This window comes from Jaculus jaculus, chromosome 9, assembly GCF_020740685.1.
Source record: "Jaculus jaculus isolate mJacJac1 chromosome 9, mJacJac1.mat.Y.cur, whole genome shotgun sequence".
Taxonomy (NCBI): domain Eukaryota; kingdom Metazoa; phylum Chordata; class Mammalia; order Rodentia; family Dipodidae; genus Jaculus; species Jaculus jaculus.
This window is the reverse complement of record NC_059110.1, coordinates 96,367,638-96,380,807: the sequence shown is the minus strand read 5'-3', so window position 1 is coordinate 96,380,807 and position 13,170 is coordinate 96,367,638. Positions and strand designations below refer to the sequence as shown.

Below are 13,170 nucleotides of genomic sequence, written 5' to 3'. Positions count from 1 at the left end.
CAGGAATCACTGGATCTGGTAACAGGCAAGAAGCTTGGAGAATGGACTTTAGAGAAGCCCCACCCAAATCCCAGCACAAAGATTCCCCTCTTTCCTACCCAGCATGGGTCTTCCCCTCAGTTGCACATGTGTGTGTGTGTGTGTGTGTGTGTTTGTGTGTGGAGGGGGTAGTGTCAGGAGCTGTAGTACATGGTCATACCCACAGGACTGTGCTGAGCATCTCGAGAAGACCCTGACCCCAGCGACTCAGGGAGAGACACCAATTGCAGCATGATTTATTGGACAAGACGTGCACTTTTCGACAGGGCCTCAGCAACCAGTTTCCTTCACTGAACAGTACAGAACCAGGGTACAAGGGCTTAGAGATAAGAAAGACAACTTTTTCCCCACTAGCTGACAGTGAAGCAGGGGGCAAGGGGAGGCCTCTCCTTCTTTCTTCCTTCCCTATCACTCTGGGCCTCAGTTCACCTCGGGCTGGAGAGAACTGAACAGGGGACGCTGGAGGCAGTGTGTACCACAGCCTAAGGGGGACTGGAAGTGTCAGCTGAGGGACAAAATGCCCAGCTGGACCATCCACCCTCTTCCCCACCGAGGCCCTGAGATCTGGTCACTGTTCCAGGGCCCCTGTGAGTACGATGAGAAAATACAAAAGCGGATCCAATGCAGGGCATCGTGTGCAAATGGAGAAGGGAACTGAGCTTCTGCAGTCTCTTTTGGCCACAGCCCCCACTGACAGGAGTGGCAGAGGTCAGGGTGCGCCAAGGTGCTTTGAAGAAGGGTCACTTCTCAGCCAGGTGGGATGGCTGGCTGTTGTCACTAGGAGGTGGTTGATGAAAAGAGGAGCAGAGACTGCAGGATAGGACCAAAGGTGGGGGGGGGCTTCTCCCCCCACACTCTAGCAGGTTGGCAGACTGGCCAGTCAGAAGCAGGTGGCTAGTGCCTATGGGAAGCCGGTGGGGAAGAGGCTGAGCGGCTGGCTCTCATTGGTGGGGAGTGGAGACCGGTAGCCATCAAAGTTTCTTGGGATGCTGCCGCTGGTGGAGCCCGAGCTGTTACTCAGAGTCTCGATGCTTCCCTCGCGCTGAAGTTCTGTAAGACAAGACGAGAGGGCCAGACCTGGTCAGAGGGAATTGGGGATGGGAGTAACCCTGGGCCTGGCCGTTCACTGTGAGATGACGTTCTGGGCCCAATCACATCCTTTTGCGGGAGGGCTGGCATCTGCTTCCCAGATGGGTGAGGTGACAGCTCGGGTCACGGGGAGGCTCAGCCAGAGGAAGAGAAGCCCCTTTGGCTGGCATGCTCCAGTGTGTGACCTGCACAGTTCTTGAAGAGCTTAGGCCAGAAGTATGGTCCCCTGATGATGTGTGTGACGGCACAGGCAGGCCCCTGCACGCACCACTGCTAAGCCAGCGCGCTCCTTTAACTCTGCACGGTGCAGGCGAGCAGGAGCTGGGACAGGAGGCCGCAGCCTGTCGGGTCTGTCCCTACCACTTCTCTCCCGGCTGGCCCGTCTCTGGAGCCTCCAGCCCTGGTTCAGCCACCACGTGTTCACTCTTTCTCATCCCACAATCTCTTTGCACCTTCTGGGACGTGTCCTCTGTAGGAGGGGATGTTCGGCTTGAGGGATGGGGTGAGCTCCTCCACCAGAAAGAGGGGTCCCTATTCATCTAAGCGCTGCCTCTCTTCCCCCTTCTGTGAGCCCCTAGGTCTCCTGGAGGCGCACAGAATAGATACATGCTGAGAGTTGAACTGTAACACAGGCAGCCAGCACACCTTCCCTGGCCCTTCCTGGTATATTCGTGCTGCCATCTTGAATATGGCAGCCAGGCCCATCTCATTCAGCCACGAGCACCTGAGCAGCTCCACTGTCTCGTCACTCAAGACAGAAACTAGGGCGAGGAGAGGGGATGGAATCAGGATTCCATGCTTGCTGGACTCCGGGATGAAGAGAGCTTTTCTCCATTTCAGTTCCTGTTCCCTGTCAGCTCCTCACGGCTGGCTCTGAGATATGTGCACACACCTACCCAAGCACACTCTGAAGTCTTTCCCAAGCGCTGAGGTGGTGACCTGTAGCCTAGCGTCTACAGCATGCCTGCCTGGGACTGTGGGGTTTTGTCATCCACTCCAGGACAGCAAGGAAGGACCTTAAAGCAGTTACTTACAAGAGCAAGACGTGCCCAACAATACATTCATTTGGCTTCCGGCCTCAGTCTCTAGCCTGTAACCCTCTCCAGGTCCCCGCTACCAGACGCATGCAGCACAGCCGGCTGTAGCCAGGGAGCGAGGGGCCATGGTCTCCACCTCTGGGCTGGCCTTCACCAGCCAGCCACCCTCACACCCCAAAACCCTTAGGCTGCCGGGAAGCAGGAGCGGCAGCCACACGATGGGTTGGGGGAAAAGGAAGGCACCTATGCCAATCATTGCCAAGCCCAAGCCCAGGCTAGCCCAGGCACACCATGATACCCACAGCTTCCCAGCTGGTAGTGGGCAGTGGAAGGAGGGGCACCATAGACATAGGCAGAGGGACTGGCTATTGTCCCTGATCCCAAGAGACAATGGCTGCCCCTGGAGCTCTGATTCCGGAAATGCCAAGAGATAACCGGGTATGGGCAGAAAACCTGGCAGAAGACTGCCGAGCAGGATCTCTTCTAATTACTTGTTTTTTTAAGATCACTCTCGTTTGGGGTTATGGGCCATCGTGCCATGAGCGGGCAGAGAGGAGGCCCTGAGAATTCTGTATAGAGGCAGCTGACTCCAAGAGAGCTCGGTCCCTCCTCTTCTTTCCCCCAAGAGCAAGCCCAGTTCTCCCAGGAAATCTCTGAGACCCTCCCACTCCGTTTCAAAGGCCCTTGTCCTCCTGCACAGCCATCCTGGCACTAGGGGGCGCCGACAGCCGGGCCGGTCGGGCAGGAGAGGAGCAGGCAGTTTCCAGAAAAGCAGGGTCTGGGAGGGCATCAGGCCAGAGGAAGAGAGTCCCAGAGGAAGAAGCAGGGGAGGCCATCAGTAGGGGTTAGGGTGGCCCTTTTGCAGAGCAGAGGGCAGCCCCAACAGTTTGGATGCACAGTGCAACACACCCACACTGCCCAAAGAAGCCAAGGGTTCCAGAGCCCAAGCGCGGCACCCCACTTTCCTTTGACATAGGCTCCCAGCAACACTCCAGCAGCCTCAGGGACTTCACCACACAGCCCGAGTGGATGCACCCCACCCATCATGCCACAGTGCAGGGACAGTTGCCAAGGAGGTTCGGAGGGGGGTCATTGCTCTTTGAGCTAGGCATATAGCTGAACTGCCCGGCTCGGTTCACCTTCATCGCTTAGACCTGAGATAGACGGGGCTGGGTGGGCTTGGCCTCACATCCCAGGGCACCTAAGTCCCTCCTGATTTTTTCTCCTGGACATACCTGTTCCCCTACACTTCCCTGTTAACCTGCCCTGGCTACCTGGGTCTCCTGGTCTCCAGACCTCCAGATTTACCCCCTGCTAAGCCAGAGCATTCTATAGTGTGGACCTCATGTTGCTTTGTTCTTTTTAGACTGTTAGCCATCCCTCAGATAAAGTCTAAACTCCCCAGTGTTACCAAAGCGCCACCCACAGCCTGCCTCCCAGGTGTTCCCTATTGTTCCATTTGAGGGCCCCAGTAAGGAACTTGTGCAAAAAATGGGTTTAGGTTCCTAGGTTCTAGAATGCCCACTCATCTTCCCCAGCTTCCACGGGTATCCGCTCCCCGTGAGCTTTTGATGTGTGGCCTGCAGAGCCCCCAGACCCCACTGAGCTCCGTGCTGATTCCTAGCCAGGCTCCTGGAACATTCCCAACTGTGTCTCTCTTCCAGGAGAGCCCCTGGAAGAGGGACTTGTGTTTTATCTCTGTGTCCCCAGTAGCAGTAGTGGGCCTGGAAAATAGCTGGTGTTCAAAAACCATTTCTAGAATGAACGAGTGAGTGAATTAATGAGTGAATGATGTGGCAAGGGGACATTGGGTCCTCTAGAATGAACCACAGGCAAAGAACCTAGGGCCTGCTTAGTCCTGGAATAGTCTCTCCTGAGTATTTTACTATCAACCCCCTTCTCTTTGTTCCTCCCAAAGGCGCAGGAGTGAGTGTGTGTGGGAAGTGAACGTGGAAGAGGGGTGCACGCAGTCTCTGCCCCCCCACTTCAAGTCATCCCGGCCGCCCAGCCCTAGGAGCAAGCGGCGAATGGGAAACTCGTGGCCTTACCTTCCTCCATCGCGAACGCATGCTTTGTTACTGTTGGGTTGCTCACGGACGCTGGGTTGTTGGCATTGTTTTTTTTTTCCTTTTTTTTTCCCTTTTGAAAAGAAAAGCATTGAGGAATCTTTTTGGAAAAGATATGGACAATGATCGAGAAGTAGTACAGTGATCTCTGCAAGGGGAAGGAGGTGCAGGGCGTCACACAGGAGGGAGGGTAAGCTTGCAGTGGACTTCTGCAGTCAGCAGTGACATGCATGTGTAGGTGGTGGTGGTGGTGGTGGTGATCAGTCATGGAGGACCCAGAGGTAGAAGTGTAGTGACCCTTTCATTATTGTGGTAGAGGAAGAGGAGTCGCCCCGATGAGCATGATAGTAACTTTGGGAAGGGGGACAGACAGGGACCTATGGCCCGTGCAATGTCAGGTGGGACCCCATGCAGGTAGGGTGCTGGGAGAGGAAGGAGGACAGTCTACAGAGTTTTCAGGGAGACCTTGGACCGTTTTACTCCTCCCCGCTCCCATCGGCGCCCAGCTAGATCTGGGCAGCTTTCCTTCAGTGGGGTTAGACTTATAGAGAAACCCCGCAAAAACCCGGCCAGAGCCCTGAGAGAGCGCCAAGGCCATGTGACTGGAGAGACATCACCAGGGGCATGGAGAATCTGACCCACAGGAACGTTGGCTTGTTTTCTCAGCTTGACTGAGGACAAGACGTGAGGAAGGAGACCCAGGTAAACTGTGACCGCACACCCTCCAGGGACTTAATGCCTCTGGGAGGTGACAATAATCGCTCCATCTTGCAGACAGCAAAAGCAGGGATGAAGAGGAACAGTAGGAGCCATCGGCCTGGGGTTCACTCCCGAGGGAGAATGGGTGCCGAGGCAGGCCACACGTAGGCCTCACTGAACCTGGCCCCACCCAGTGCCTGTCCGTCCCCCATTGTATGCTGGTTACCCACAACTGCTGCTCCTTGGCACTGGGCGGGGGTGCGGGGTGCGGGCTACAGAGGGTGGGACAGGAGGGACACCAAGGGAAAGGGAGGAACCTCTGCGCTCATGAAATGAGCCCAGGAGTGAGGAGGCTCCATCCTCACGTTACCCCACTCCGCATGGAGCCCACCCAAATCTCGAAGCGTCAGAAGGGCAGACAGAGAGAGCTGGCTCTTTGGGGAGCAATGACCAGGCAGTGCGTGCGGAGGAAGACACAGGGTGGGGTCATGCTCAGTCTATGTGAGGAGGTCAGGCAAGACTGCCGACCCCCGCCCCTCATTCCACACTGGCTATGCGTCCTCTTGGCTAAATGCGAGCCGCAGCGCCTGGCTCCCGGGAGCTCTTGTGGGTAGAAGCAGGGCTGAGGGTGGCCTCTTTTCACAATACCATACGAAGCTCCTAGGTGTCTGGTTCCCCATTCCCTGGGGAGGAGGTGAACCACTGAGGACACCAGACCTGACTAAGAGTTGGGGCAAGCTGTGGGAGCCTAAGTGGGAGGCGACCCCTAGAAGTGAACCCTACTCTGGTCTAGGTATTCTTTAGGCCTGGCCACTTGGAGACAGGGTGGCTCCTGGGCAGTGTGGCATCGTGGGGAGCACAAGTCTCAGGGACCTAGAGAGAATTTGTTTCTGGGACCAGAGAGAGCTCAGTAAGGGCAGTGCTGTGTGTGCTTGGGAAGAGGGTGCCCAGGTTCAGCCTTGAGGCAGCCCCCTGATACTTCTACCACCACAGGAGGGGTGGCACCTACTGCCCGGCCCCTCTGGTTTCCTCCCAGGCTCCAGCCAGCCTTGCCCTGTACAGGAGCATTGAGATGTGCTGCTCGTTAATTGAGCCCAGGCTGGAGCCACGCACTGGGTCCTAAACTAACCACCCAAGCAGCGGTTGGGGAGGTGGTGGTGGATGGGATTAGACCTGATGGAGGGGGAGTCTGCCCCCACCCTCATGAGGCCCCGCCTACTTCCTGCAGCCAAGGGGGGTGGCTTCCCCTGCATGAAGAAGGCAGGTGTGCAGGTTCGTAGGTTCTGGCCACCTGCTTCCTGGGACACTTGGGGTAAATTGCCCAGATCTGTGTGCCTTGGGTTCCTGAACACGAGGACAACAATGTCTGTTTCACAGCCTGGTTGTGAAGAATGAAATTAAATAATGCATATAGAGCACGTCACAAAGTGCTTGAAACTTCCAGTTAGCAAATGGGAGTTACTATTATTGTTGCAATCGAATTAGTCACTGTCATTATCTCCAAGACTTCAGGGGCCCTCTCCAGCCGTCCTCCCCAGAAGGTGCCCCTGCTAGCCCAGGCTCTACCTCCACTGGAGTCCTGGGCAAGACTCTTTTCTTTTTAATTAAGAAATGGCCCACGGAGGAAGATGGCCCACGTGCACAGCCTTTCCTTTCCCTCTTTGCAAACGCCTTCTTCCAAGGTGGAAAATAAATCCCTAGTTCTGTCGACATGCATTGATTTTTCCCCGCCTGCGTTTGCCTCCCAGTTCTCCCGCAGTGGCAGGGGTTGTGGTTGAGACCCTTGCCTGGGCTGGGTTCGCCGGCAGGCCAGGTCTGTGCATATCTCAGAACGGCCAGCCACAAAGCCCTGTCTTGCCCAGTGCCTGGCACAGGGAAGGTTTGCAGCGAACTGAACAGTGTAGTGCCTTTGGGCTGGAGGGTTCTTGGGTGGGGAGGCAGGTGTGTGAGCGAGTGTGGTGTGTGTGTGTGTGTGTGTGTGTGTGTGTGGGGTGGGGGGTCCTCTCGCAAGGAAGTTACAGTTGTCAGCATCTTCTCCTGATGGGATAGGAGGTAAGAAGACCAGGTGACCCCAGGACTATTAACAAATTTAGTGAATTGATCCAAAGGGGGTTTGTTCCAAGCTGTTGAGAAAGGGGGAAAACAAAACAAAACAAAACAAAACACAAAAACAAGAATGATGCCAAGGAGCTGGGGAGGCATACGTGCTTCCTGGGGCTGGGACTTGGAGAGCTGGCCCTGATGCCACCTAGTAGGTGGCCCTGGCAGATGTGGCAAGGGGCTGTTTGGTTTCTAGCAGAATAGGGCCTGGCAACTGCTGCTGTCTTGGCATGGGGCCGAGGAGGCTCAGTGGGGTGTGGATGGCGCTGCTGAGGCCCGGTAGAGCTCTCAGAGATCACGCTCTGGGCCCCCAGGGCGCTTTTTAGGAGGTTAAAAATGCAGCCGTTCAAGAAGACAGCCTAGGAGAGGCCTTTGGCTCTGCACTTAATACACCCACCTCCTACCTCTAAGGCTGCCTGGCTCCCCATGCCATCCCTCTGCGCCTCTCCAGCGTTGCCCTCAAGCTTCTGAGCTTGCAGGGATGCCAACAGACATGGGGGGATGCTCCTCGCCCACTCCAACGGGGTCTGGGAAAGCTGGGGACTGAAATGAGTGCAGACTGAGACAGGAACTGCCTTTGTCCTCCAGGAGGCCATTTCCTGTTACCAGGCACTCAGGAGGAAGGAAAGGGACAGCTGTTGGAAGCTGCAAGGCTGAGGACAAAAAGGCTATTTTGACCACGGGAGTCCCGGAGTTGGAGACAAGAAGCAGGACTAGCTCTGGCCTGCTCTTATCTCTGGGGCTTAACACCTATGTCTGAGCCCAGACCCTTGGCCGGCGGATGCCTTACCGCCCATGCACCGCCTGACCCTTTGGGGTGCCTGAGTTGTGCGGCCTAGGAGACCTCAAGCCTCCTTCCTGGTTGGGTCTGTGAGCCCCTGCGAACGCGCTTGCTTTCTTCCATGCCGCACTTTGGCTTCTAACTCAGGTACTGAGATCTAGAATATCATGACGGAACGAGTCCAAGGCCCGGTTGCCTATTTCAGCTGTCAGCAATGAAGGTCGGTTTCGGGTGTCCTTGGCTCAGGAAGCTCAGAACTGTTGCTCTTGGCCATGGCCTTGCATGAGTACCTAAGCGCCTCGGCTGGGGTGGGGTGGGGGGGCGCGGTGGGGTGAAGGCCTGAGTCCCAGGAGACTTCAGCATGTTCCTGGATATCCAGAATGTCCCTAGAGGGGGAGAGTGCTGAGCACGGAGGAGAAGTGAGATACTGCCATCGGAGGCCTCTCTGCCCAAGCTCTCACCCACAGAAACTGGGCGAGGGCACAGGACGCCTTCCTCTCCACCCACTTCCCTCTGGGGAAAGGTCCTCAAGGCCTGTGGGAGTTTGTTCCTGACAGCAGGCCAGTGTAGCACCAGCCCCACGAAGCAAGGCCCCAGAGGCAGATCAGTCCTTCAAATCCCTGGTGGGTCTGTAGGACAGGGGCGTGGTGACAGGACATATGTATACTGGAATACTGGGGAACGGAGAGACGCTGAGGCAAGTAAGGAATACTTAGGAGGGAGGCCTCTCCTGGAGCCCTGCCTGCCCTGTGTTCATTAGGCCTGTCCATCACAGTCTCCGACCTTCTCTGTTACAGCTGAGTGTGTGTGTGTGTGTGTGTGTGTGTGTGTGTGTGTGTGTGTGCGTGCACATGCTAATTACAGCATGGCTGCACATCACCCACAAGTTTCTGAAGCACTGAAGAGCCGCGTTGTGAGTGGGGGTCTGAGCCTCGGGGGCTGGAGCCACCCCCAGCATCACACAGCTATGCTCGGGAGGGGGAAAGACTTGAACAAGAAGGACTGTGGCACCCCACTACCCCACTCCCCAGAAACCCACACCACCTGAGCCTCCCGAGAAGGTCAAAGAGCCAGCCAGCCACCCTTCACTCCATGTCAAGTGGCCTTCTCAGTGCCCACATATTAATGTAACTCTAAACCCTGACCAAAGCTGAGTCCATCCTGTCATGGGACACTATGCACGGGGACAGCAAAGATAGAGCTGCCCTGTGTCACTCTGCCCATCTGAGGTGTCTGGCGACTCGGCTTCAGTCCACCAGACACAAGACAAGCCCTAGCTGAACTCCCTGCACAGGGGTCAGGAGGAGAAGGCTGTAGGTGGGGGCCAAGACACTGCCCTGGCCCCAGGGCTGTCACAGATGTGCTGAAATGACCTGAGCAAGTCACTTGCTTCTTATCTGCATTAGTACATGACCAGAAGGGGAGGGTGAAGTCTAGGGACTTCAGTGGGTGCTTAAGGCTCTAAGAAGAAAGGGCGCCAGGGGCTCTGAGAAGCATCGCATGCACTAGAGCCCACTGTCAGAGCAGACACCTCACCGTGGGGCAGCGGAAGTGTCCTTTCTGGTCCCAGGTCCTTGCACAATGTGGGGGGAGGGGGTGGCTGGGGGCAGAGCCTCAGCACATGGCGCCTGAAGCTGGCTCACACTTCAGCAGGACATCAGACATGTCTGTTGCGATACGACTTCTTTGTGAGGGTACAAACGGGAGGCCAGGGAGAGTCGTGGGCACTTGCCTATGTTGCAGAAGATGGCACTTACAATGCTCCTGGGGAACCAGGTGTTTGGCAGTTGTCCTTGGCCTGGCTGTCCTTGAAGCCCAGCCTTGAGGCTAGAAAGTCCCGTCCCCCGCCCCACTCCACCCGAAGGCAGCAGACTTTCCAAGCTAGCCTCCAGTCTTATGAGATAGCACAGGCCTGCTACCACAGGAGAGACACTACGCTTTGAACACTGTTGGCCAGCAGGGCCAGATTCACATCTGGTTCTCATTCAAATGTCCAAGCATAATTAAATTCTCTACGACGAAGCGGAAGAGTTTGGTAAGATGTGGCTTTGCCTCTTTTCCATCAAGGTTAAGAAATCAGTTCCTGACTCCACGGGCAGGCGACTCACTCTCTTCCCTGCCTGCTCCAAGTTATATGTGAAAGCAAAGGCTTGTCTTTCTTTTTCCCTCTCTTCCTCCCTTCCTTCCCTTTCTCCTTCCTTCTCTTTCTTTTTCTCCCTCCTTTCCCTCTCTTCTTTCCCTTCCTCTTCCTCTTTTCCTTTCTTCTTCCCCCCTCCCTTGGACATAGCATCTGACTCTTACGCACAAGCTGGTCTTCAATGACGAGGTTTAAGTGATTGTCCCACCTCAGCCTCTTGAGTAGATTAGACTGCAGGTGTGTGCTACTTAACCTATTTTCTAGAACTTACGGGCTTAGGTCAGCATAGGACATGCAGACCTCTCCCCATCCTGTTCCGTCCACCCATCTAAGAGCTGAGGTCAAACCTGCAGGCTTGTAACTGACCAAGTCTACACTGAGGTAGGCTACTGTTCCCACCCCTCCTGGAGGGAGTTCCTTCAGCCCTGAGAAGCCAGCCACTGTACCCAGTCTTACTTCAATGACACCTGTCTCCGCCCACTACTGAGATACTGTGGAATGGTCCTGTGACACTCTACCAAGGGAATCCTTTCTTTGTAGCTCTTCATGACAAGAAGCACTTGAGGGTTATGATTCTAGAGGCTCTGGAACAAGCAGCCCCCAGGGCCCTGGCCTCACCCTAGAGCCCAGGAAATGGAGAGGTAACGCCCCACGCTTCCTACCTCCCAGGACTGCTATGTGGAGGTGCCCCTTCCCCAGCTTTCCTCGAGAGTAAGAGCGGCACTTGAACAGCTCAGGGAATTGTAGGGCCTCTGGGCCTCCCAGGATCACTTACGATTCTGGCCTGCAAGGGCTCTAGACGGCAGGGACAGCAGAGTCTGAGGGTCAGTCCTCCGTGAGGGACAAAGAAAGTCTGGCCTGCTAATCAACCACAGCACCAGGGTTTCCCCTCCTTGGTCTCCTGCTCAGGAGCTCTCCACAGTCAAGCAGCATGTTCCTGAGATGGCTGCTGTCCCCAGCCTCCCTTCCCACCAGAGCATCTTCAGTTTATGGCTGCTTTTTACTTAGGGATTTATGACTTTCATGGTAATGGCTTCCATTCTACTTCCTCCACGCCTAGATTCCTAATCATTGTGGTGCTGGCTTTACGAGAGTTTCTTAATAAGTGGAGGTATTTTTTCCCCTTTGAAACCAACTGTCTTGTGAGTTAATGACTTGCTGTGGGTGTGGATGCTACCCAGAGACAAGTGGGAGTCGGGGAGGGGCTGATTAGAGTGGGGGAGCAGAATCTTCTAGATTAAACAAAGCTGTGCTGAGATCCCTTTAAAACTCTTGGCTGGCTACTGTATTAAAGTTTCACTTAAATGCTCACAAACATCCGTACCAGAGAACTAGAGCCACATAGAAGAATACATGGCATTCGTCTGCTAGAGAGTGCCTGCCCTGGGGCCTGGCATTTTCACACACAAGTTGGCGTGACCCTACCAATCTCAACATCACTAATCTGGTTTTAAATAAGAATAGTTTCCTTAAAAAAAAACAGAATAGTTTCTTTTTGTGTGTGTGTGTTTGTTTCCACATGTAAACTTGATTTTAGTAATTGATTAGTTTTTTTGGTGGTATCTAGTGACAGGATCATGTGTCTGGTAGCCTTTCCATCAGCAAGTAAAGTTTTTGTGTTTTTTAAAATTTATTTTATTTTATTTATTTATTTATTTATTTATTGTTTTTGTTTTTCAAGGTAGGGTCTCACTCTGGCTCAGGCTGACCTGGAATTCACTATGTAGTCTCAGGGTGGCCTCGAACTCGCGGCAATCCTCCTACCTCTGCCTCCTGAGTGCTGGGATTAAAGGCGTGCACCACCACGCCCGGCTTATTTATTTATTTATTTATTTATTTATTTTTTGGTTTTTCAAGGTAGGGTCTTACTCCAGCCCAGGCTGACCTGGAATTCACTATGGAGTCTCAGGGTGGCCTTGAACTCACGGCAATCCTCCTACCTCTGCCTCCCGGGTGCTGGGATTAAAGGTGTGCGCCACCACGCCCGGATTTTTTTAAAATTTTTAAGCAAGCTCTGACTCTAGCCCACGATGATCTGAAAATTCACTCTGTAGCCCAGACTGGCCTCAAACTCACAGTGATCCTTCTGCCTCAGCTTCTCAAGTGCTGGGATTAAAAGTGTGCGCTGTCACACCCCGCTTACAAACAAGGTTTTAAGGAATCTGGTCATGTTCCTGGTCCAGTGGTCCCCAGCCATGCCTGACAAAAGAAGCATCAGGGCAAGGTGTCTGTGGTCCCTGTTAGGGTCCCAACCTTGGCTGTGGAGCCCACACATTGTGGCGGGAGGAGCAAGGGACCGCATTCGTAGTTAACTGTAGTGGTGGGTGCCGCTGTAGCACCCATGAGCCAGGCTGGGCTCAGACTGGCTGCTGGTGCCGGGCCCTATTCATTATTCAATTCAGCTAGCTCAGACGAGCCTTTCCATTTGCTCCTCCAGGAGGAATAACAAATCTAGAAATGCAATTCCACTTTGGTGTATTAAGATATTGATTTGCCTGTCGAGCAGAAGTGCATTTGTTCTGCCAGCCCTCCTGTGGGTAGGAAGGGGTTAACCAAATGTTTATCACAAGGCTGGCTTCAGAGTTGAAAGTAATGTGATCAGTAATGAATTTTGTGTTACATTAGGTTGTATAAATGGACAGACAAGCGCAGACAACAAGTGGCCAGGAGTCGGGGCTAATCTAATGATGTAAAAATAGAGACAGCACCAATTATACGAGGGGCCAGCTCCAGGCTCCTGCAGGGACTGCAAATGAATAGGTACAAATCAAATTACTCACTAATAGACGCACTACAAGAGGGGCAGTCAATGGTAAATGCATTAGAGCCCAGTGACCTCTCTGCTCTGCACAGCAGAGTCCGAAAATTTGACTTCCATCTTCAGAGTGGGGGGCAGGGAGTGGCGATCTCAAAGAAACTCTTGTTGGGTGAAGATGGCAACCACTCCCCACCCCAAAGCAGTCCCTTCCAGAAGAGACCTCCTGTCTCAGCTGACCTCTTGCCCTCATTCCAGTGCCTCCTGAAGCCCGAGTACGGGGGTTGGGGGTACCCACGTGATGGACAGGAAGAGCAGTGGGACGAAGCCTGCCAAGCAGGCAAAGACAGGAGGTTACGTACCCAAACACTTCACAGCCATGTGTCTCTCAGGGGTGTTGTTTTTTACTGCTACGTCAAGGGCTGTGTCTGCATTGAAAATAAAATACTTCTTTAAAGAGCACCGTA

At 54.2% G+C, this 13,170-nt stretch overlaps 1 protein-coding gene across 3 annotated transcripts in view; it reads right to left on the bottom strand.

The window, feature by feature from the left end:
• Window positions 1–263: 263 nt before the first annotated feature.
• Bcas3 (BCAS3 microtubule associated cell migration factor) overlaps window positions 264–13,170 on the bottom strand; it is a 664,126-nt gene continuing 651,219 nt past the window's right edge. For all 3 annotated transcript variants that reach the window (XM_004664529.2, XM_004664531.2, XM_045159846.1), the window contains one exon: window positions 264–1,089. In XM_004664529.2, coding sequence (XP_004664586.1) covers window positions 941–1,089 — 149 coding nt within the window. In that variant the 3' untranslated portion in view covers window positions 264–940. The remainder of the gene's footprint in view (window positions 1,090–13,170) is intronic.